General features: G+C 40.3%; 3 protein-coding genes and 1 pseudogene across 4 annotated transcripts; 1 reads left to right on the top strand and 3 right to left on the bottom strand.

Moving 5' to 3' along the window:
- Positions 1-1,628: 1,628 nt before the first annotated feature.
- LOC121972221 (putative disease resistance protein RGA3) lies at positions 1,629-3,155 on the top strand. Its single transcript, XM_042523914.1, has one exon. The coding sequence runs from the start codon at positions 1,629-1,631 to the stop codon at positions 3,153-3,155; it is 1,527 nt and encodes a 508-aa protein (XP_042379848.1).
- Positions 3,156-3,775: 620 nt separating this feature from the next.
- LOC121969494 (OVARIAN TUMOR DOMAIN-containing deubiquitinating enzyme 2-like) lies at positions 3,776-9,656 on the bottom strand. Of its 2 annotated transcripts, none has more exons than XM_042519633.1 (9): positions 9,516-9,656; positions 9,165-9,245; positions 9,025-9,070; positions 5,994-6,102; positions 5,357-5,448; positions 5,199-5,261; positions 4,973-5,091; positions 4,124-4,199; positions 3,776-4,046 (listed from the first exon to the last, which is right to left on the bottom strand). In XM_042519633.1, the coding sequence occupies exons 2-9, from the start codon at positions 9,227-9,229 to the stop codon at positions 3,990-3,992; spliced, it is 627 nt and encodes a 208-aa protein (XP_042375567.1). In that variant the 5' UTR covers positions 9,230-9,245; positions 9,516-9,656; the 3' UTR covers positions 3,776-3,989. The 2 variants fall into 2 exon arrangements, with proteins under 2 accessions (XP_042375567.1, XP_042375565.1); XM_042519631.1 differs by having other exon boundaries at positions 9,493-9,649.
- A 644-nt stretch (positions 9,657-10,300) lies between these two features.
- LOC121969493 (aminomethyltransferase, mitochondrial-like) lies at positions 10,301-14,127 on the bottom strand. Its single transcript, XM_042519630.1, has 3 exons — positions 13,500-14,127; positions 12,303-12,421; positions 10,301-11,147 (listed from the first exon to the last, which is right to left on the bottom strand). Exons 1-3 carry the CDS (start codon positions 14,058-14,060, stop codon positions 10,601-10,603), a joined length of 1,227 nt encoding a protein of 408 aa, XP_042375564.1. The 5' UTR covers positions 14,061-14,127; the 3' UTR covers positions 10,301-10,600.
- Positions 14,128-14,356: 229 nt separating this feature from the next.
- Positions 14,357-21,368, bottom strand: LOC121969492 (annotated as a pseudogene).
- Positions 21,369-21,758: the final 390 nt, after the last annotated feature.

The following is a 21,758-nucleotide window of genomic DNA, read 5'->3' as shown; positions in this document are numbered from 1 at the left end:
TGAGGCAAGGAGGGGATGACAGTGGTCGTAACAAGAACTTAAGGTTTTAATTAAAATTTAAGTAAATCAATTCAATCAACTCTTAACTTAAATAATATAACCCAAATAGAACCTAATAAATATCCATAAGTTTATTTTAAATTCTAAAAAATATATTAAAATTCTATATATGCTTATAAATTTATTTCCATAGTAATTATTAATTATATTATTATTATTATTCTAAATAAATTCAATTAGGTCCCATTTTAATAGTTTTAATCTCTATTATCTATCCTACATATTTATTATCTATTGATATGTTACAATGTTAGTATTTAAACTTTGGTACTTATTTTTTAAAAACCAAACACCCAAGCAATTTATTATTATTTTTTATTAATAAAATTAGTTATCATTATTGATTTAATTTAATATTTTTATTGTTTTATTAATTAGATATTAAAAAATAGAAGAAAAAAATTTTACTTTTGATTTTTTTATAAATCTACTTTTATATATTTTTAAAAAATTTTATTAAAGTTGTAAATTTTAAAATAAATAAATTTAGAAAATTATCTATTAAAATTTAATTTAATTTAATTTAATTTAATTTAAGAGGAAAGATATTACGTAAAGGAGAAAGAAAATAAAAAGCGAAAAAGATATTCTTTGTTTTTTTTTGGACATATCTCAACCTTGCGTGCGATTTTAGAAATTGCTGAAATCTAATCGAATGGCAAATTGTGTAAATTTGCATTCTATGCGTCACAAAATGACTTGCTTATCTCCTCCATCCATTAATCATTAAAGTAAACTCAAGTCAACGTAGTCAGGGAGGATCCCTTTCCATAGAAAGCACAAGTCAGTCAACTCTGACTAATTCAAGTTGCCGGAGTAACGTTAGGACTGCTCGTGATGTGCCACCTTCAGATTGTTCTTTCCAAAAAAAAACGCGTCTTTAAATTTCTAAAATTGACAGAAATTAGTAGACCATGTATTTCACTTCACTTCAGATTAGAACTTGTTTTAGATTAGAACAACTATTGCATCTCTGTTCCTGATCTCAGCCCTGATGGGTCCAGAGATAACAGTAGCAGGATGGCTAGCATCTCCTCTCATCACTCGCTTGACGAAATTGGCCATCGATCACTACCTGCAAACCAGCGTGAAGCAGAAGTTAAAGAAACTGCAGATCAATCTCAGCAAAGTTAGAACCATCGCTGAACTGGAGAAGCTGCAGTTCGAGAGCCAAAGCTTGAGGGACTGGCTGTGGCGCTTCAAGGAAGCGGTTTGCGTGGCCGAGGACGTGATCGACAGCTTGGAGCTCCAACTTTCTGGGAACAAGTACGAGGTCAGTTCTCCCGCTTCGTCTTGTCTGATGCCAGAGGTTGTTAGAAAGTTCATCCAGAAAGCTTTGCTGTTTGCTGGCACAAACGACGAATCTGATAACTTCATGAATCATGAGAGCGACGATCCTCTTCCCCGCGCGACGAAAGATCGACCGAGGCGACATCAGACAGCTGGGCGAGGTCGCCAAGACTTTCGCCGACCTCATCCATGAAATCGGCGATGTTCTTAAAGTGGTGGAGCGACACGAAGCATCTGGCGGACTGAAGAGATGGTCGATCCCCCCCTTTGGGGCAGGGATGTCGCACCCTACCGGCGTCATACCGATCAGAGGACGAACTGCGGAAGAGGAGACGATGTTGCAGGCCTTACTCGAGACGACGACGGCTCACGGGGAATCCTTTCTGAACTGCAGCAAGTTCTCTGTTCTCTCTATCGTCGGGCCGGGGGGGATCGGGAAGACGGTCCTCGCGCAGCTTGCCTTTCACAACAAAGTGGTGAAGAGACACTTCGATATCATGGCGTGGGTCTGCGTGTCCACTCAGTTCGACCTCAAGAAGCTTACGATCAAAATTATAGAGTCCGCTTCCATGAAGAGACCCAGCGATCTTCGCGAAATAATTAGCCTGGGAGAGTTGAGGAAGATTCTGACTGCGGGAATGCAGGGCAAGAGGTTCCTGATCGTCTTGGACGATGTGTGGGAGGAGTCCACCACCGCATGGAGATACCTTTTGACGCCCCTGAATTGTGGAAAAGAAGGAAGCAAAGTTGTCGTGACGACCAGGCTCGAAGAAATCGCGAGGATGCTGGAGACGAAAGTGATGATAAAACTTGATGGCTTAGAGGAAGAGGAGTACTTGGAGTTACTCAAAGACAGCGCATTCGGCGTGGAAAGGACCTTCCTGCAGCCAGACATGGAGCAAATGTGCTGCGACATAGCACGGCAGCTGGGAGGCCTGCCGTTGGCGGCAGTGAGGATCAGAGACTTTCTGAAGGATCGCTTTGGCAGGGGAAACTGGCCGCCGGCGGAGACTTCGTTGGTCGCGCGAGATGGCGACCTCATGTCAGTCCTCGGACAAAGCTACCAGCAGCTGCCCGAGCACCTGAAACAGTGCTACGTTTCATGTGCTCTGTTTCCCAAGAACTATTGCTTCGACAAAAACCAGTTGCTGAGATTTTGGATGGCGCTGGGTCTTACTCCTAGGAACGGATCCTCCTCCTCCTACAACCTCGTCGACGATCTCTCGAGCAGATCGTTTTTCGTGGACGCGTGGAGAAAGAAAAACAAGTTTGTGATCCATGCCATGATGCATGAGCTTGCAGATCATATCTGTGATGGTGAGTTTTTCCGGCTCGAGGAGGATGCCGACGAGGAAATAGAAATCCCAACGAAGGCTCACCATGTGTATGTCACTGCAGACAACTTCGTCAGGTTTTCAAAGGTTTTACGAAAGCGGAAAATTCTTCGCAGCCTCGTCGTCGATGGCAGATTGTCCTCGCACATCTCAAACTCTGAATTCATGGATTCTCTCCGGGAGGTTTTGAAAGATTCGAGTCGTTTGCGGCTGTTGATGCTTTCTGAACTCCCAGGGAATTTGCCTGACGCAATTGTTCATTTGAGGCATCTTCGATATCTGGAGTTTCCTGACACCGGTGTCAATAAGCTACCAAAATCTTTTTGCAGATTGTATCATCGGTGGAGGCTGAATCTGAAGGCGGGCTCTAAACATTTGTTGTTGCGCAATAACATGGACCAAGTCATCAAACTGTGTGCCCTGGACCCGAATCTGGAAGATGTCTATATTCCTGCTCCATGTCCCAACTAGATGCGACCATAATGATGTGGTTCTTGCTCAAAAGGCAATTACCATAAGAAACTGTGTTTCGGATGCTATTGTAACCTGTGTTCTAAGTCAGAAAACTAGGTTTGCATGCCAACGTCATGCACCTTAATATCAATTGTTTTCGTATCTGAACTTGGTGTGGTGTTTTCTGCTGTGATCTTAACAGATTGCCAAGCTAAACTTGCTTTAAGGACTCAATAATTTTTTAAAAGACCTCCCTTGTACTTTTAATGTAACTAAGATCAAGTGTCAGATCATGCAATTCGACACTCTTATTATTCACAAACTGGATACAAATCTGGAAAAGAGGTGCCAGCAATAACATCATCAATCTACTGCAAACGATCTTGCAGTACTAAATTCCAAACTGAAATCTCAAGTTAACCAGATATGCCTTTTTATGTATAAAAAAAAAAGGACCAATGCTAAGGTAATGCATAAATAGCAAGAAGAGGCAGAGTAGGCATAGAACAAACACCATATTTGTGCTCCTAAAGAGAAGCCATCACCATCTGTGGAGATGTGCTAAATGATGTAGCTACAGATTAATATTACCTACACCACCAAAAGCAAATGATTGACAGACAGCAATACTAATATCGTTTTTCAGAAAATAATTCATCTGATTACACAATAAAATTGTTACAAATATACAGTAATGAGTTATCAAACAGATTACAGTAAATGTATTAATCTTACAATCTTCTTGATTTTGACCAGCGCAAATGGCATACATTTTACTAAGACATCTAATAAAACAATGGGGAGGAATAATTTGAAAGCAACTCTAGTTTACAAATGCCTTTATGCAAAGTTCTACCGATACTCTTGGAAATTTACATGGCCCGTAGCTTGAGCGTGCTCAACAGCTTCCTGGATATTCCAAAACAACTCATTAGAAAAATAATGGTAATTTCTGAAATAAAGTGACTTTTTCGTTGATAAGTAACCTTTTGGCCAACCAAACCAGCTTGGCATACTCCACAGCGTAAGGTAAAGTGGGCAGTGTCTGTGTAACTCCTCTTCCTGGAAGATAAATATTTGCTTACAGAAATCAGATGCTAGGAAGTAATGAAATATATCACAGAAAAATCTAGAAGAATCATGAAGTTATGATCAAACTCAGTTAATTGTAAAGTCCCAAAGTCAATCAAATGTTTGCTGAGTTAAAGTGGTGGACAATCCACAGGTAGCTATTTAGGAATTCATTGTTACTATCAGTCGATCTAAAAAATTAGATCAACCCATTTCTCATTTCATATTGAATGTGCTCTATTAAAAGGCAAACCCATCCACTTGGAGTCGATACAAAGTGGCCAAAACCCTCAGAATATTATCATTTACACGCATTATGCTGGTGCATGAAAAGTTCCCAATGAAAGAAAACAATGGATAACTTTTGAACTAGATAAGAAAATCTATCAAATATACAGTGAAAAGTTTAAAGGTGTCAACTAGCCTAGTCCATCTTAGCCATTGAAGTCGTCAAAGCCTTGAGTTTAAATCTATTCCTCTCTCAAACAAAAGAAACTAAAATAAAACATTAGTATTTTGATCGCTATAGCAAGCTTTGAGAATGCTAACAAAATTGTGCATCTTGTGGCTTTCAGTACATATTATTTAGGTTATTGTAGCTTCAAATGAATTTATTTATGCTTGCCTAAATGATGCAAATTGAGTATCCACCTCAAGTAGCTATAATATTACAACAGAAGCACAGTGATTTTGATATGCTCATCTAAGGCCAATTTTGTTGCAGCTGAAGAGAAGAAGATGATCACTTTACAGAAAACACTTACTTTTGGGCATCTTTAACCAGATTAAGTGCAAAGTTCTCCACAGGTCCAATGGAACGGTCACTTCTAACAGAAAAAACAGTTTGATCAAACTCTTCGGGCGCCCCATCATATGGAGACATCTGCAAGACACATATATTGAATTACAACAAAGCAGGTTAGGTTAGCTATTATGCTGAAATGTGGAAAGTGACAGTCTTTTTCTGAGACGACCACAAAATTGACATACAGCTAATGCGTCATAATGTAGGCCATCGTATATCAGCATCACCCTTTCACTGTAGTTCTTCCCCTGTTTCCCAGTCACAAAGAAAGGGGGAAAACATAAAATCCCTTGGCTACAGAAAAGAAAAAGTAGTAGATTAAAATCTTATGATGATACATTACCTGGCCATACACATCACACCGAGTTGTTTGGATATCATAAGCTGCAATTTCACGTCCATAGAACTCAGAGAGAATGGATAATTCTATAGCACCTGTAGTGAAAAGCGGGACATCTTACATAGGAACATTTTAAGTATTAAAATCTTATAATAATAATACACTAGATGCATGTTGTTCATGCCAAACAAGGCATTGAGGAAGAAGGTCAAAAAGGAGCACAAAATTTACTAAAAGGGCTATATATTTATTTTTTGGAAAGCTACTCCAAAAGCTATAAAGGGTAGTCCCGTGCATGAAGCTCCTATCAATGCAAGATCTCAAGGAAGTGTCTACTCCAAAGCTATATGGATAAAAAAAATAGGGAAATATTCAACCAAAGCTACTAGAGTTTCAAAATCATCAAATATCCCATGCCCTCTGTGTAGAATACCCCAGGAGTTGAATCAACTACAAAATTGAATCAATAGAGCATTCCTTGGTTTAGCAAGACTGTTTATATGATATAAAATGCTATCAAAGTTGCAAAATCTGAATGAAATATGAAAAAGATAGTGGGAGAACATCAAAAGATGATAGATATTTGGTCATTTGTAGCTTGCAGTACTTTATTTTGATTAAGAACATCACAAGCACTCACCACCCCATTTATCAGGATCTTGAATCCATGAACAATATGCATCATTTGGCTTTCCCAAAAAGGCTTCAGTGTATTTTCCTGGATCACTTCCCACAACTGCAGCTATGACCTACAACGAAACAGAAAAAGAAGAAAGAGATTGAAGGTTAGGCTCGTAATTACAATGATGATGATGCAGATATCAATAAACTATTTGAATGGACAGTCTAATAGTTTCATCATTTGTTTTTATAGCCCATAGATCCCCATACAGAAAAGTTGCTGATTCAGAATACCACATTAACCATTCTTTATAAACTGATTCGCTAAATATAATCAATATCAAAACACTAAACATAGGAAGAAAAAGTTTAATATACTATCATTGCACCAACCTTTCCTTAAAATTTCCAATTATTACTGAATAGATTTTCAAAAAGGGTGTTCATAAATGTTTATGCACCAAGCTTAATTCTATTCAAGTAAAGGATGAGTGTGACTAAATGAGAGGAGTTTTTGGAGCAATAGTGAGCCAAATTTTATAGCAAGTGAACACAAGCATCACTTTTACATAAGAATTCCAAAATTAAAGCAAAGAGCTCCTCCTCTCCCAGATCCACACTCTTGATTAGTGCCAACATGTATCGTGTGTTGACACCGTGCCAGACCAGGACTCCCATCAGCTTTAAATCTTATAATTTTTTTTTTCCTTTTCTATTCTACCTTCACCACATCTGACACTGTTACTAAAAATGCAAAAGAAACATAACCAATCCAAAAGGTTGATGCAATATTAAATCTAATTAAGCAATAATATCAGAAAATCCCATCAGCAACATGACAGTAATTCTTAGCATTGGATTTGATTGCATATTTGATAGTGTATATCGATACAATATCAAAGCTACAACAGCATAGAGGATATTAGCCTTGTTTTTCCGATGATACATATTTTGTGGTGAAATTTTTAATTATAGACTAGCTGTTATATACCATACACAATGCAGCTGCCATAGATTTAAGATGATTGCAACAAACTGAAGGGAAAATGTGACTCTTCACTATCTTGAACTAGAACTGCAGAGCTGTCCATGTCGTGCACAACTGCAGTGCCTACTTGATGGGTTAGCATCTCACCTTTATTCCAAGCCATGCACAACTAACATCATAGGTGTTATATCAAACCCTGAAAAGGACTATAAAATCATTTACAGTCTAAATTCAGCTTCCTACACCACAAAATACGACTTCTGTGTTATCTACAACTCAGCTTACCTCAACTGTATATTCATCTATAATTCTTCAATGTCTTCTGTTTGATCCTCTATTAAGAAATTAGGAAATCCAATATAGATTATGACTTGAATCAAATCCATCCGTTTTAAATTTCTAGTCATAGAATTCCTTTGAAACTAGAGGATATGTTCCAATTTTTTTTGGTGTTGTGTAACTTGACTGTCTTCAACTGTATCTCCATGTTAAGATTTTTATTCTTCTATGTTATCATTTAATTTGAGATTCCACTATCTAGCCTTTCTACTTATAGTTTATACCATAAGATTAATCCTTTCTCCTTTTATTGAAAATCTATTTAATTTTTAATCTGTTGGTTTAGTTTAATGACTTACTAGGCAATGGATGTTGGATTCATCTTTTGATCTAATTTCCAACTTACTTTTAGAATCATAAGAAATAAGATTTAAAATCGAAATTCATATTTAGGATACATATCATCTAAGATTTGATATGCTAAGCGACGCTTTGTGCACGACCATGAGCGAAATCCGACGTAGGCTATCTGACACGGCTAAAATCTAATTTTTTTAATCTCTTTCTCATCTGCATGCAACAACTTTTCTCTCATTCTTTTTAAATTAAAATGAAATTTTATCTTCTCTCTCCTATTATTACATGCAAAAAATTATCGTGGTAATGATGATACAGCGTTGTAGCTACTACTATGCAGTAGCTGCTACAACTTGTAGCAGTTAGTATGCAGTAGCTGTTACAACAGTGCAGAAGCTGCTACAACGAGCAGCTACAACGGTGCAGAAGCTGCTACAACGGTGCAGTAGTTGATACAACGGTGCAGTAACTGCTATCGTTGTAGCTGCTACAACTGTGCAGAAGCTTCTACAACGGTGCAGTAGTTGCTACAACGGTGCAGTAGTTGTTACAACGGTACAGAAGCGACTACAACAGTGCAGAAGATGCTATAATGGTGCAGAAGCTGCGACAACATTGCAGTAGCTGCTACAACATAGTAGCTACACAATAACACTGCTACACGTTATAGCAGCTACTATACAGAAGCTGCTACAAGGTGTTGCAGCTATTGTGTAGTAGCTGCTACAACGTTGTAGCAACTACATCACCTTTAAAACTTAGCAGCATAGTGATTGTTGCATGCAATCAGATGAGAGAGAAATGAGAATTTTATAGTTGCTGCATGCAAATGCGCGAGAAAAGTTGTTGCATGCAAATGAGAGAGAGATTAAAAAATTGGATTTTGGTCGCGTCAGATAGCCTACATTGGATTTCGCTCACGGTCGCGCACAAAGTGTCGTTTAGCATATCAAATCTCCATATCATCTTACATGTAAATCATACTATTTATACAATAAGAATCATGAAGAATCCAGTTCTAACTATGATGTTAATGCTTAACAAAAATCATGAAAGTCTTAACTGTTGGACGTTGACTATCTCCTTATAAAAAAATTAATGAGAAAGGTATGCCTAAAGTCACAGAGAGCATCTGACTAAAGAGCCTACGCCAGACGATTAGAAACCATTCTGATTACATAAAAAATGCATGATGGAAGGCGTGGACACTTGCAGAGAACCACAATAAAATCTTCTCAAACGCATTCAATATACTGAACACGGATAACATTCAAGGTCAGTCTTGACATGGAATCTTAGCTCCTTGTGATAGGAAATCTAATATGGTAGGAAATCTAACAGGCAAAAAATACTTTTAGTCGAAAATGTAGTTCAGAAAACGAGATAAAAGAAAAAATGACTAAAATTGAATAAAAAGAAGAAAAACCTGTCTCAAATATGGAGCTTTGTGTCTGTCATGTTCCATAACATACCTGTAAAAATATTTATTTCTTCACAGATCTAGAACAACAATGAATTTTTTGTTCAAAGAATAAAAAAAAAGGAATTTAGATAGCAGAAACCCACCCCACAGCATTGAACAGACAGCTGTTATCCGAAGGGATCACTCTCCGAACAATAATCCCTTCCATGCTATCGAATTCTCACCTGCATCAACGTCAACCAACGAGATCTCGATCAAGAGAATACATTTCTTAGGAGAAGCTAACCAGAAAACAAATAAGGAATTTTGACAAGATAAATCAACTAAATAAAAAAGGGGGGAAAAAAGACAAACAGAGAAACTTCTGGAACCAAGTCGATCCGAGAAAGGGGAAAGGGTACCGAAAGGCAAGATCAGCAACTCAGAGGCTAAAAAGGAAACGGCAAACAAGGAAAAGAAACGAACGAGAACCTTTGGAAGAGAGGAAACACCACCTAATCCCTTTCTTCGGCCGGAATCAACCTGCGGGAGGAAACGCCGGAGGAAAGCAGTGAAGAGGGGGAAGGCCGAAATCGATGGGCAGGCAGGCAGGCCGGTAAGAAGGTAGAGATTTGATATGGTTGGCCCACCAGGTACGATTTTTAATTTTTCGTACGAAATCAATAATGAAATTTTCAAATCGATTTTAATTTGATAAAAATTGGATAGAGTTGAGCATATTCTTAATTAACCTGCTGAGTAATCTACAGAGCCAAAATATCAGAAAAAATTTATAGAGAAAAAAAACTTACACGAAATTTCTATCATGCGGGATTTCGAAGAAAGATTCATGATATACAATCTTACCTTATTTTTTATAAAAAAATTATTTTTAAGATTCGAATTCGTAATCTTTTAATCACATAATAATAATTTTTTCCTACCTGTCTATCCAAATCATACTGCCCTACAACCTCTAACCCTCTGAGACAAGGTTCATTAATAAAAAGGGAAGGAAAGAAAAGGAAAGGAAAATAATATATTTATCTTATCCTTGTTTGGAAGGGAGGAAAAGTTCATTTGAGAAGAAAGAGATAGAAATGAAGGTTAAATATATAAATTTATAAAAATATCCTTTTATTTTTTTAATAAATTTGCATATGAAAAAATAAATAAGGATAAAATTGAAATAATTTTTTTTTCCTCTTTCTTACATCCCAATTTGAGGTGTAAGAAATTTCACTGATATAGATACGATCTATAATGTCACGCGGCAGTGGAAAGACTTGGGCGATTCGGGTAAATAGAAGTGAAACCGGAGTCCGATAACTAATTTTTAAAAGTTACAAACATTCATTTTTTTGTCCCCCTAAAATGAGATTTGCATTAAGCAGAGAAGACCGCAGCGCCTCTTCATTGAGATTGAGTTATTGACTCCTGCTCCTCACAAGTTTAGAGAGGTCGCACAAATACAAGCACTAAGCATATTTCAGCAGGCCATGAACTTGGAATTCTTATACCAGCTATCCATAAAGCTTGCTGGCAACAGTTGAAAAATGGGCAAATCAAGCAAATTGCAAACGCATAATGATCCAGTGATCTAGGATGGTTTGTAATACTTGGTCGGCACGAACGGCATCTTTGTTACAACTCCATCGTTGGACTTTCCTCGAATAACTATCTTCGCTTCGGTCCCAACCTTGTGGAAACCTGATTTCACATAGCCCATTGCTATGTTTTTCTTTAGGCAGGGACTGAAGCCTCCGCTGGTCACCTCTCCGATCTTTTCCCCAGAGCTGCTAAAGATTTCACTGTGACTTCGAGGGGGAGGGCCTGTCGAGAAGAAGCCGACGCGCCGGATGGCTGGACCTTCTTGGAGTTGCTTTAAGATCACCTCTGAGCCCAGGAAACCACCTTCTGCTCTTCTTCTCTTGCCAATTGCCCATGAAAGGCCAGCTTCAACAGGTGTAATGTTTTGCTCCATGTCGTTGCCATACAGACAAAGGCCAGCTTCAAGGCGGAGACTGTCTCGAGCACCTAAACCTGTCAACTTAACCTTACCTTCGGATTTCTCCAGAATTGCCTTTGTAAGATCTAAAGCATCCTCAGATGGAACTGATATTTCAAAACCATCCTCACCTGTATAACTGACAATTAGAGGGAGATCAGAAACTCAAGCAATTGTTAGTTCAACAAGCTGAACAAGTAGAGTGTCATTATGATCCAGGAGCATTACATATTAGGTTGATCTTTCTTTTCCAATCCTTCAAATTAAGATTAAAATTATCCAACCGAATCTTATGTCAATATCACTGAGGCTCAACTAAATGTATCATTTATAAAGTAATGGATGAAAGGACAAAAACTTTGATGAATCATGAAAACATAACTTAGCATAACATAATGTACATCTTTCCTTAGTAGGAGATAGAGGTAGATCATGTCAAAAAATCAATCTAGGATCAAATTGCTATCTTGAATATAATGAAGTTCGACTCAGTGCCACAGTACTGATAATTATTATTCTTCCATGTTTCCCATGAAGCTTATCTTTGATATACACACAAATGATAGAAATCAGCACAATTATGCTGCATCATCTGACAATTTTTAAAATAATAAACCACCCCAATTATCTAAATCAACAACAAATGATTTAATGAGATAGAAAAAGTGGCTCAACTAAAGATGCATCCCCAAGTTTACTGGTTTCTTATGCAAATAAATTGTCAATTGGCAGGTGGTTCGACAAAGGATACCCGACCTAATTGTTTTCCATGCAAACAAATTGTCAATCAGATCAAAGAGGTTACCTATAAAAGAAAAGATTCATGTCAAGAACTAATTTGCCTTCTACAAATGGTATCCTAAGATTTGAGTGAACTAGGTTTCTAAGAAGTGAAAATAATTAATTACATTTAAGTTAAATATCTTCATATGCATTGCATTAGAAGCTTGCATTACTTGTCTCAATGTTGATGTGCATAAATATTTGTAGTAAAAGGATCAAAATACAGTTATTTGCTATCAAAACTTCACTAGTTAGTTACCATACTCGAGGGAGCTAAGGCACTAGTAAGAGAAAGGACAAAAGAAAGAATGTAACTTTTAATCAATGTCATCTTCCATGTTAGAGTATATAAAATTAACAAGAGTTAACTTGATTTTCTTTTATGTTGATGGACACTTAGCCAATCATTGAAGTCTAATAAACTTTGAAAAATTATATCCATTAACAAATCCAAGACATTAGAAATTGGAAAAAATATTGTCCAAAACACAATTAACTAATAAAGACATACCCAGTTCTTGTGAGGAAACAAAGAGATCCATTGATGTTGGTAGTGCGGAACTCGCCAAAATAAAATTTACTTAGGTTCTCCTTTGTTAACAATTGGAGAACCGGTGCAGACATGGGGCCCTGAGTTCAGTCGCAATGAAAACCTTGTCAGAAATAATGAATTAGCTTAACCATTACGTTTTCTATAGTCCCAAGTATTCTAGAAGAAAAGAAAGTCAAAGGAGAAGGAAGCCTACTCAGCAAGTGGAGAGGAAGCCAACTCACGGAAAGAATTATTTTTTATTTAATGGAAAAAACTGGAGAGGAAGCCTACTCAGCAAAAGTTCTCAAATTTGGTGATAAATTGAAGCTTGTGTGAAGGAACATGGTTCAAATTTTATGAAAATCAATTTAAACTACCCATCAAAAGTCCACTTAACAGGGAAAGGAGGTTCTACCCATCAACTAATCAATTCTTAAGTTGTAGTTACTCGAAAGAGTTTATTTGGATGAAATAAGTTTATCTTACTAAAAAAAAGGGGGAACAAAGCATGAGAATGAAATAGTGAATCTCAAATTAGTATTAAAGTAATCAGCATAAGAAGAAAACTTCTAGAACAAGGAAAAGGTATTCGAGTTTGATTTATGTCGTGAGTGGAAACTAGAAAACCAGCAACAGCAGCCAACAATAGTAGCATGGAATTGAACATGTATTTCTCTATTTTGCAAACATCTCCTATCTTATTTTCTATTTATTCTGCTGGTAACTCAAAATTGGTTAAACAACTATTTAGATTAACATTTTCCCTGCATTCCATGCATATCCTTATCCCCCAAAATAAGGCCCTTTTGATATCACTTAGACCATCGAATTAACAGCTTTCTATACCGTTGCTAGAAGCCGAAACGGAACATCTTACTTGCACAGTCTTATGGTATAAAATTCCATTATCCATACTTTTATAATCTGGATACTCTTCAGCACACTAGGTACTGATCGTTCTTTGGTTGAAAACGCCTTCAAGAACAACAGAAAGCTTCCCATTTTTAAACATTAGTCAATTGTATAGAAACATGCCCGGATCAGGTAACATCTGAACTATTCTTTCTGTGAGACCATTCCTCATATAATGTTTCTAGAAATAAATGTTTACTAAACAAGATTCTCCATGACAATCTGTACCAATATTATACCAAAAAAAAAGAAGATATCAGATACCTGAAGGGCAAGCAGCGATCTCTCATCATGAATGTGCCACTCCACAGACCCTCCCTTGGACTTGAATGCCTCCATGTGCGCGCCAATGTGCGCCAGATCTTTATCCCTACATCCGGCGTTCACCACCAGATAGATGTGATCGTCCCCCACCTTGGCGACCACAGAATCATCGATGGCGCCGCCGCGCTCGTTGGTGAAGATCGTGAGCGTCCCGGTGCCAGGCTGCAGGCCAGCCACATCGGCGACGACGAGAGTCTCGAGGAAGGGAACGCAGTCGCGGCCGCGGAGGCTGAGGCCGCACATGTGGGACACGTCGAAGAGGCCGGCGGAGGCACGGCAGTGGAGGGTGGATTCCATGATCGAGTCCCTGTACTGGAGAGGCATGCTCCACCCGGCGAAAGGCACCATCTTGCCGCCGTGCTCGACGTGGAAGTCGTGGAGGGCCGTCTTCTTGAGTTCCGCCGGCTCAAGGAAGGGAGCGGTGGCAAAGAGGCGGGGATTAGATCGGGCGAGGCGGCGGGAGATGCATTGGCCGAGACGGCACAGACCGCGTCCGCCCATCTCGAACGGAGGAAGAAGAGAAAGTACGCTGGCGCAGAGTGAGAAATAGGGAGATCCACGAAGAAGGAAAAGGCACTTTTAAATTGATAATACCCTCTTTGTTACCTAACCCACTACCCACCCCCTCTCGGCTCACCTACTTGCCCCCTTTTCCTTTTTTCACAAATATATTAAAAGAAGAATATTAATTTTATTCAATTAATGGGGAAAAATCCATTTAAGATTAATAGGAAAAAAGATTTGATCGAATCATGCCAAAATCCACAACTCTCAACTTTGGCTGCTGAACCATCAACTCATTGAAATTTTGCCCCAGTATACTTAAGATTAGTAACATACAACTGTGTTGATGAAGAACCTAGAATGAGTGAGGATCTCTGGTTCAGCTTCCCTTGCTCCCACTTTATTTTACCCCTGTTGGATCTTCCTCGATCTCATCTGACACATCTTGTAGCAATCGAACAAAGTATATGTTTCCGAACTTGTCGGCTCCAGCCACGGTGCCAAAATCTATATGATGTGCTGCAGTGAGCCACCTTGGGACAGAATCATCCGCAAATATGTAAAGTTGATTTTTCATCCCTTATGTACTTGCCCTAATGAAAAGACTGCAAGAGAAGATTCAAATGACAATAAGTTGGCAAAATAATCGTAATTGAAGGAAAAATTCATGCTTGAATTGAGTATAACCATGTGCAATTGGCATTCATGCATAGAAATACAATATTAAATGCTCAAACATGTTCGTATATAGTTGCACATATAAAGGTGAGCAACAAACTCAGCTCCATTACTGATTCATGACCATGTTTACGTAGGCTATATAGAATACAAGCAAATTAGTTGATGTAAAAAAAAAAAACATGTAAAGAGAGTACATCACAGGAACGTATACTTACATGGGCATGGCCAAGTCCATGGCTTGCAAGAAAATTGCTCCATTATACTCGAAACTAAATTCACAATGGCCAAACACTGGGGTCCATCCTAGAAATAAAATGGCACACACAGCAAGAGAAACTTCAATAGCAGAGTGAAAATCATGTCACAAGAGAGTATAAGAAGAAAGAACACCATCACCAAGATAGGTTTGCAGTAACTATGTTCGATTGGAATAAATCGAGCAAGAATAACATATAAATTCTTGCAAAAGTTTGAAATTAAAACTCACATGAAGCAAGCAGTTGACAAGCAATTTAAAACTCAGTGATATGAAGGATTATTTGGAAGGAAAAAAAGTCATAGCGCATAATATTGCCTTAACGATACCTTGATTACTCATTTATCTAAGACTGCGGAGATTATAATTAACTATGATATGTGTATGTCAAGACATAGTCTGGTACAGTGACAAGTTCTATTTCAGAAAGAAATATACCAAGTTACACAACTGGGTGCTTAATAAATTTATTTGCCAAATATGTAAACAAAACTACAGGGCTTCATAATGGTCCATTAAACAGATACTACCTTCAACAGTAGACATTGTAAAATAAATTCACGAAGTTGCTTGCAGAACAGCCAATAACCTAAAGTACTTCTCGAAACATTTGTAAATCTCCAGAATTACTTATCTAACGCATTTGCATAGCCTAGTATTGGAAATCAGCCAGAATTGGAAACAACTATCTGAAGCAATATGCTGGCAACAGAGTGAGCAAATAGCCTCGCACCCACTCATTTTAGGCCAAATATTTGGCATTAGACCTCAATGTGAAAATCAAGCCAAGTTTTTTCCACACATTCAGCTTCAGTTTGAAATGAAGTTACTTTAAATTCATTTCTAGTTTTCTGGGCACTATAAAACAAAAGGAGCGTATGATGAAGATGTTGTCAAATACATGTTCTAATATTACAGCTACTGGAAGTGCAGAAACAAGAGTCATCAATCCAAAATTGCCAAGCATGATTAAGTGATCCGGTGGTAAGGACGGGGGACCCTCATGGGCGGAGGGTTAAAGACACGTGGAGGTCAACCCCAAGTTCGCGCCGAACGGAGGATGCCGGGCGGAACGGAGGATGCCGGGCCGAACGGAAGGATGCCGGGCCGAACAGAAGGATGCCCTGCCGAACGAAGGATGCAGGGCCGAACGGAAGGATGCAGGGTCGAACGGAAGGATGCCGAGCCGACCTGACATTCGGTCAGGAGCTTCCCGGGCCGGACAGAAGACAACCCGACCATGGGCGGGTTTCCGACGCTCATAGTGAAAAGGGTCACCTGGCCGAGCGGATAGCCCGCTCGGCCGAAGCATAAAGCATCGTTGCTGTGGAACACTCTCAGCCGAACACCCGGTCGGACCGATACCTACACCCGGTCGGACCTATGCCTATCGAGCGACTGGCCGCTCGGCGCGGGAACAGAAGAGACAAAAGGACAAAGGAAACATCGGGGGAACATCTCCTGACAGCGGGTATGTTCAACGACCAGGCCATACGCAAGATCTTACAACAGAGGATCCCGCTGTCCCATCATAGATGTGCTCGGACTGTAGCAGTATGATGTCAGGTAAGCTCTTCTGACAAGCTCATACCGAGGTATGGACAGAGGACACGTATGCACCTCGGTATGTGTACCCGAGCCTCTTCACAGCTCTATATAAAGGGTCCTCACCCTTCGCCGGAGGTACGCATTCTCCGATATTGAGAGCCACTTCTTTATTGTCCGCTTGCCTGACTTGAGCGTCGGAGGATCGTCGCCAGGAACCCCTTCCCGGCCCGACTTCCTTGCAGGTTCGCCGGAGGACCATACGATTGGTCGGGGATCTATGTCAGCAACGCGGAGAGCGTCACGTGCCCAGCGTCCGTTGATTCAGCGATTCGGACAGGATCATTAAGTATAAACAGAAAAAATCTTCTAACAAAGGCTCAAAAGTGAGCATGATTAAGCCATTAAAAAAAGCCTTGATGGTTCAACCCCCAAAAAAAAGAAAGAAAAACTCGATGGTAGCTAAATGATTTTCTTAGTCAAACCACAATTTGCAAGAGTTCCTTCATGATCAGTATCCAAAAAACAGAAGAGACAAATAAATAATTATTTCACAATGCATAAAAGTAGTAAAAACACAAAATAAAGCATACCTCTTGGATATCACCAACATAAATCCTATCACGATATGTATGGATAGAAACAATAGAATGGTGAAAGAGCTTGTTCTCACATTTTCTGAGCAACCTTCTTTTCCCTAGATCGTACAATCTGAGTACTGAACCAATACCTACAAGAAGCTGTTGGAAAAAAAAAATGTGAATGGAAAGTGGTGGAGTGGATGAAGGAGGCTTCATTGTGCATGGAACTTTAGTCCCAGATTGGAAGTTTCAAGGCTTAATGGTTGGTTTATATTATTTCTCAAGCATGTATATTGTGAACAAATGCTTGAGTAGAAGTTTTCTCTTGTGTGTCGGTGCGCAAGGGGATATAGATCCAAGACCCGGATTGCACTGAATCAAGTTAACTCGTGTGCGAGCACGACTTATGCATGCCCAAACAAATTAACCAACATTTTTGCCACCTATAAAAGTAACCTCATGCAAGGCATCCTATAAAAGGCCTTGAGCATGAGAGGAAAATGAATAAGGAGAAAAGGTAAAATACTCCATCCACCTTTCCCCCTCTCTCTTCCTCTCTATCTGGCATCTCTCGCTTGACAAATACTGGTGATAGCATTCGGGTATTTTTCAGTTCGCCGCAACTACCTGTGCTTGGTGGAGATTGCGGTTTAGCCGTTGTATCTTGGGAAACGGATGACCCACAAAAACCTCAAAGCACCGTGGAGGTGGGACGAATCTGTTTTAAGGAATCTGCATTAAACGCAGACCTCGGCTCCTCAATTCCTGTGCACTCTACACAGGCACTCTATTTGGAATCCCGACTACTCAGTCGGACATTTGATCGACTCGGCTACATGCTTCCCTACTCGGTCGACTTGCTTCCCCAACTCGGCCACTTGGCAGTTGGACTCGGTCACTAGGCACTCGGGATTCTTAATAGAGGACTCGCCAAAAAGGACTCGGCCCTCAACCGACAGCTTGAAATTATCAGTTCAAGTCTCTCAACAGATAAGTTTGAATTTAGTTTATAAATTCAGCATTTTCCCAAAATCTCTGACAACTTGTATTGTAACAGAAGCCAAGTTGTCAACAGAAGCCTCCCCTGAAACTGACACAAAGCAAGTGGAACCCCCTCTTGTGTCTTGTGAACAAGCTAAAGAGACTCTCCTTCCTCAGTAAACCTATATATGTAAATGAACCCAGTAGCAACACTTCTCTTAGGCCAGAACTGTAATTCTTTTGCAGTACCAACAGCCAAAAGAGTCCCATACTCCTTATCATGGAAATTCACTATACAAATGCTGAATGCTGCTTCATTGTCTTGAAGCTCCAACAGGCAAGTTGTATTTCCTGTTTTTGGATCAAGAATTCTGATGCAAGAAACCCACCTATCTGACTCTGCTTTTGGATAACCATATTGCTCATCCGGCAGAGCATCCTCCTTCTCATCATCACCATCACCATTTTCCATCTGTTCACCATTGCTTGCATTTCCATTTTCACCAATCCCAGCAGCTTCCAAGCATTCCTTCTGAGCAGCTTCTCGCTCTTCTGCAGTAAATGTCCCTTGATCACTCTCAATGATAATTAAATGTTTACACTTGGGCTGCAGCACAAATTTCCTAGGAGTATATCGTAAAGCTACAACTGTTTCATTGAATGTCTCTCCCAATCGTTCAACTGTGAAAATTCTCAGGGCTTCATTAGCCACTGCAACAACTCATTCAGCACATTGGTCTGAAGAAAAAGAGGCAACATATTCAAGTGCCTCATAAGAGAGAGGAGTTAGCAAAAAGTGTCCTTGATGTATATAACCAAGCCAGGGCCTGCTGGACAAACAAAGCATTGCCTGTCGGCCTCTTACGGTGGCTGAGAATAGCTTACGAGCTTTTAGTCCTAAGAATTGGGGCTGGGTCTCAGAGAGTTGACCAGTGACGCTATCAACAACTGTCCGGAACAGGACACCATTCTGCAAACCAGCATTAAGAAAAACACTAGCAGGATGTTCTGCTCCTTCCTCCCCTCCAGTGGAAGCGAGCAATAGGAGTGACTCAGGTGGTGAAGATACACTTTGGACACTCAAGATCTGCATACAATCATCAGGATCCAATGACAGAATCCTTATTGTGTTATCATAAGATCCCACAGCAAGGAAGCGAGACCTCTGCTCCCCTCTGGAACTGGTGCAATATCTAAGCACGCCACATCCCCAGGCATTTCATGCTTCTCCACCTCCATCAACTATCCCGTCAGGTCCATCTCAAAATAGAAAAGTTCCCCTCCACTCAGAGCAATAACCACCAGGAGCCTGTTGGAGGCAACCTTCACAATGGTCGTCTTACCAGGTGTCTTCTACTCATTATACGACCATCCTCCCTGATATGCCTAATTCCATTGGGATGGACTTGCATTAGAGAATCATCTCCAAGCAAAGAGACAGAAAGTGAAGGTGTGGTGTCAAGAAACCCACTGTCACTGACTTCCCCAATAGTCTCGCCAATTGAAAGCACAAGTGTGGCATTCACAAAAGACACAACAATGTAAGCATCAAATTCATCATTGGCATTCTTCTTCACAGTCCAGACTGCACTGGGTGTGCCTGGAAGTTGTGACACTGCCATCTCATTGATCGCCAAACCTGGTCATAAAATCCAAAGTGTTGAACGAGGACCCCTACCACAGAGTGTGAAGATCTGAGGAGTCTCTTCCTCAAAGAGATTCAGTATCTTCATGTCCATGATGGGCATGAGACTTTCGATAAGATCAATCCTGACAAGGTTCTTTAAGCCATGTGGTTGGAAGAAGACCGGTTGGAATCCTCCCTCAGTCTCCATCAGTGTAGCAGATGATGCTTCAATATCTTCAGCCTCACCAATGGCCTGGAACTGATAAAGGGCGTGGTTGCCAAACTCAGAAGCTGCAAATAGAAAGCCAGTCTTCAGGACAGACAGGGATGTAGTGACAGGGATGGTGTCAAAATACTTGATCTTGAGCTCAATAACCCTGTCTCCCTCGTGCTCAAGTGTGACCTTGAAGATGTCCTCGTACTGTGTCTGGACTTCTGGCGGTGGGTGGCAGCAGAAACCACAAGTACACCACGCTCAGCGGGGAGGTCAGCACGTCGAGGAATAACAGCATGAACATCTGGATGGCCTTGGTTCTTGTAGATAACAAAATTCTCGGCACAGACAAGGACACCACTGGGGCCGTCATCACCTCCAGGGACAGTAACGAGGAGATTCGCACCATCATCGACAGGTTCAGACCACTTGCGGGAGACATGGTTGAGACCGAGGTCGAGCTCATAGAAAGTAAGGTGCTTCTGAGCGTCGGCGGCAGCCTGTCCGGTCGGGTCAAGATCAGACTCAGAGTAATCTAACTCGATGGAGGCAAATATGGGGTTATCAAAGCCGCAGTCAACCCCGACAACCGAGTAGGTGACAGTGTTGGACTTGTGGGCCTCGAGAGGAGAGGAGATCGTGAGGCGGGCTGCAGCATCACGATTGAGGACGTAAAGAGACCATGACAGCGCGACCCTTGGGGTCGACGGCGAGGAACTGGCCAGGGACGATGCGGCGGCAGCCAGATTATCCGATGTATCTTGGTTAACCTTGTGGAAAAGGTTGTGCTCGCGTGAATACTCGAGGATAACGAGGCGTCCAGATTCAGAGCCAACCACAACGTAGTCTTTCGCCGGTGAGGCGGAACTGAGCCAGCGAGCGGGTGGCGCCTAAGACGTCGACGGAGAGAAGGTCTGCAGCTTACCTGAGTCATCGGGACGAAGAAGATCCAGATTTTTGCCCCGAGCCACAATGATTTCCTGCGTCTTTCCGCCGACGAAATTGCCATAAGTGGCACATACAATCCCGCCAGCCCGCTGCAGCATCAAGCTGTAGAGGTACATCCTTTCTTGCCCACCTCCTCTTCCTCGCGTCTTCTTCTTCTTCTTCTTCTTCCTCCTCCTTTTTTTCCTGTGCGTGAACAAGATTGAGGGTTTAGGGATAGGTTTTAGGTAGATCTCGTCAAGGAAAGTAGAACTCGAGCAGAATCAGCTCAAACTGGTGGAGGAATGAGAGGTTGGTCCAGTGGCATGGTTCGCCGTACAACCGGTCCGGTCGTAGTTATATTAGGCCGAACCAGAGCCAGGTCTAGCACAATCTCTTATGGGCCAAGGCCCATGGTCTATTGGTCTGATGAACTTGATCTAGACGCTCCACAATAATAATGTACCGTATAAATCTATAAACATTCTGGTCGGGTCACCCAAGCAATGGTGCAATGATTAAAATCTTTAAATCAGATATCCAAGGGTCGTATCTTAGCTATGGTACATTGTAAGAATTTTTATTTAGTGGAATAATAACTCTAAAAATACCGATCACTTGGATGAGTTTCTATAAGTGCTTCTTAATTTAGTCTAATGATTAGTGAAAAACTTTTTTATGATCGGGTCAATCACCTCCCAGATTAATTCTTTCGAGTTGGATACTTGGATTATATACACACATGTTGGGCGTCGGCACAGACCGCGCCTGCATATCATTATAATTTTTTTAATTTTGTTTTCTGTTTGTTTTTTTTTATCTCTAATTATATTAATCAGATTTTGTTTTTAAGAATTAAGTTATAACATTAAATACTAAAAAAAAA

Source organism: Zingiber officinale, chromosome 4A, assembly GCF_018446385.1.
Source record: "Zingiber officinale cultivar Zhangliang chromosome 4A, Zo_v1.1, whole genome shotgun sequence".
Lineage (NCBI taxonomy): Eukaryota > Viridiplantae > Streptophyta > Magnoliopsida > Zingiberales > Zingiberaceae > Zingiber > Zingiber officinale.
This window is presented reverse-complemented; position numbering and strand designations above follow the sequence as displayed.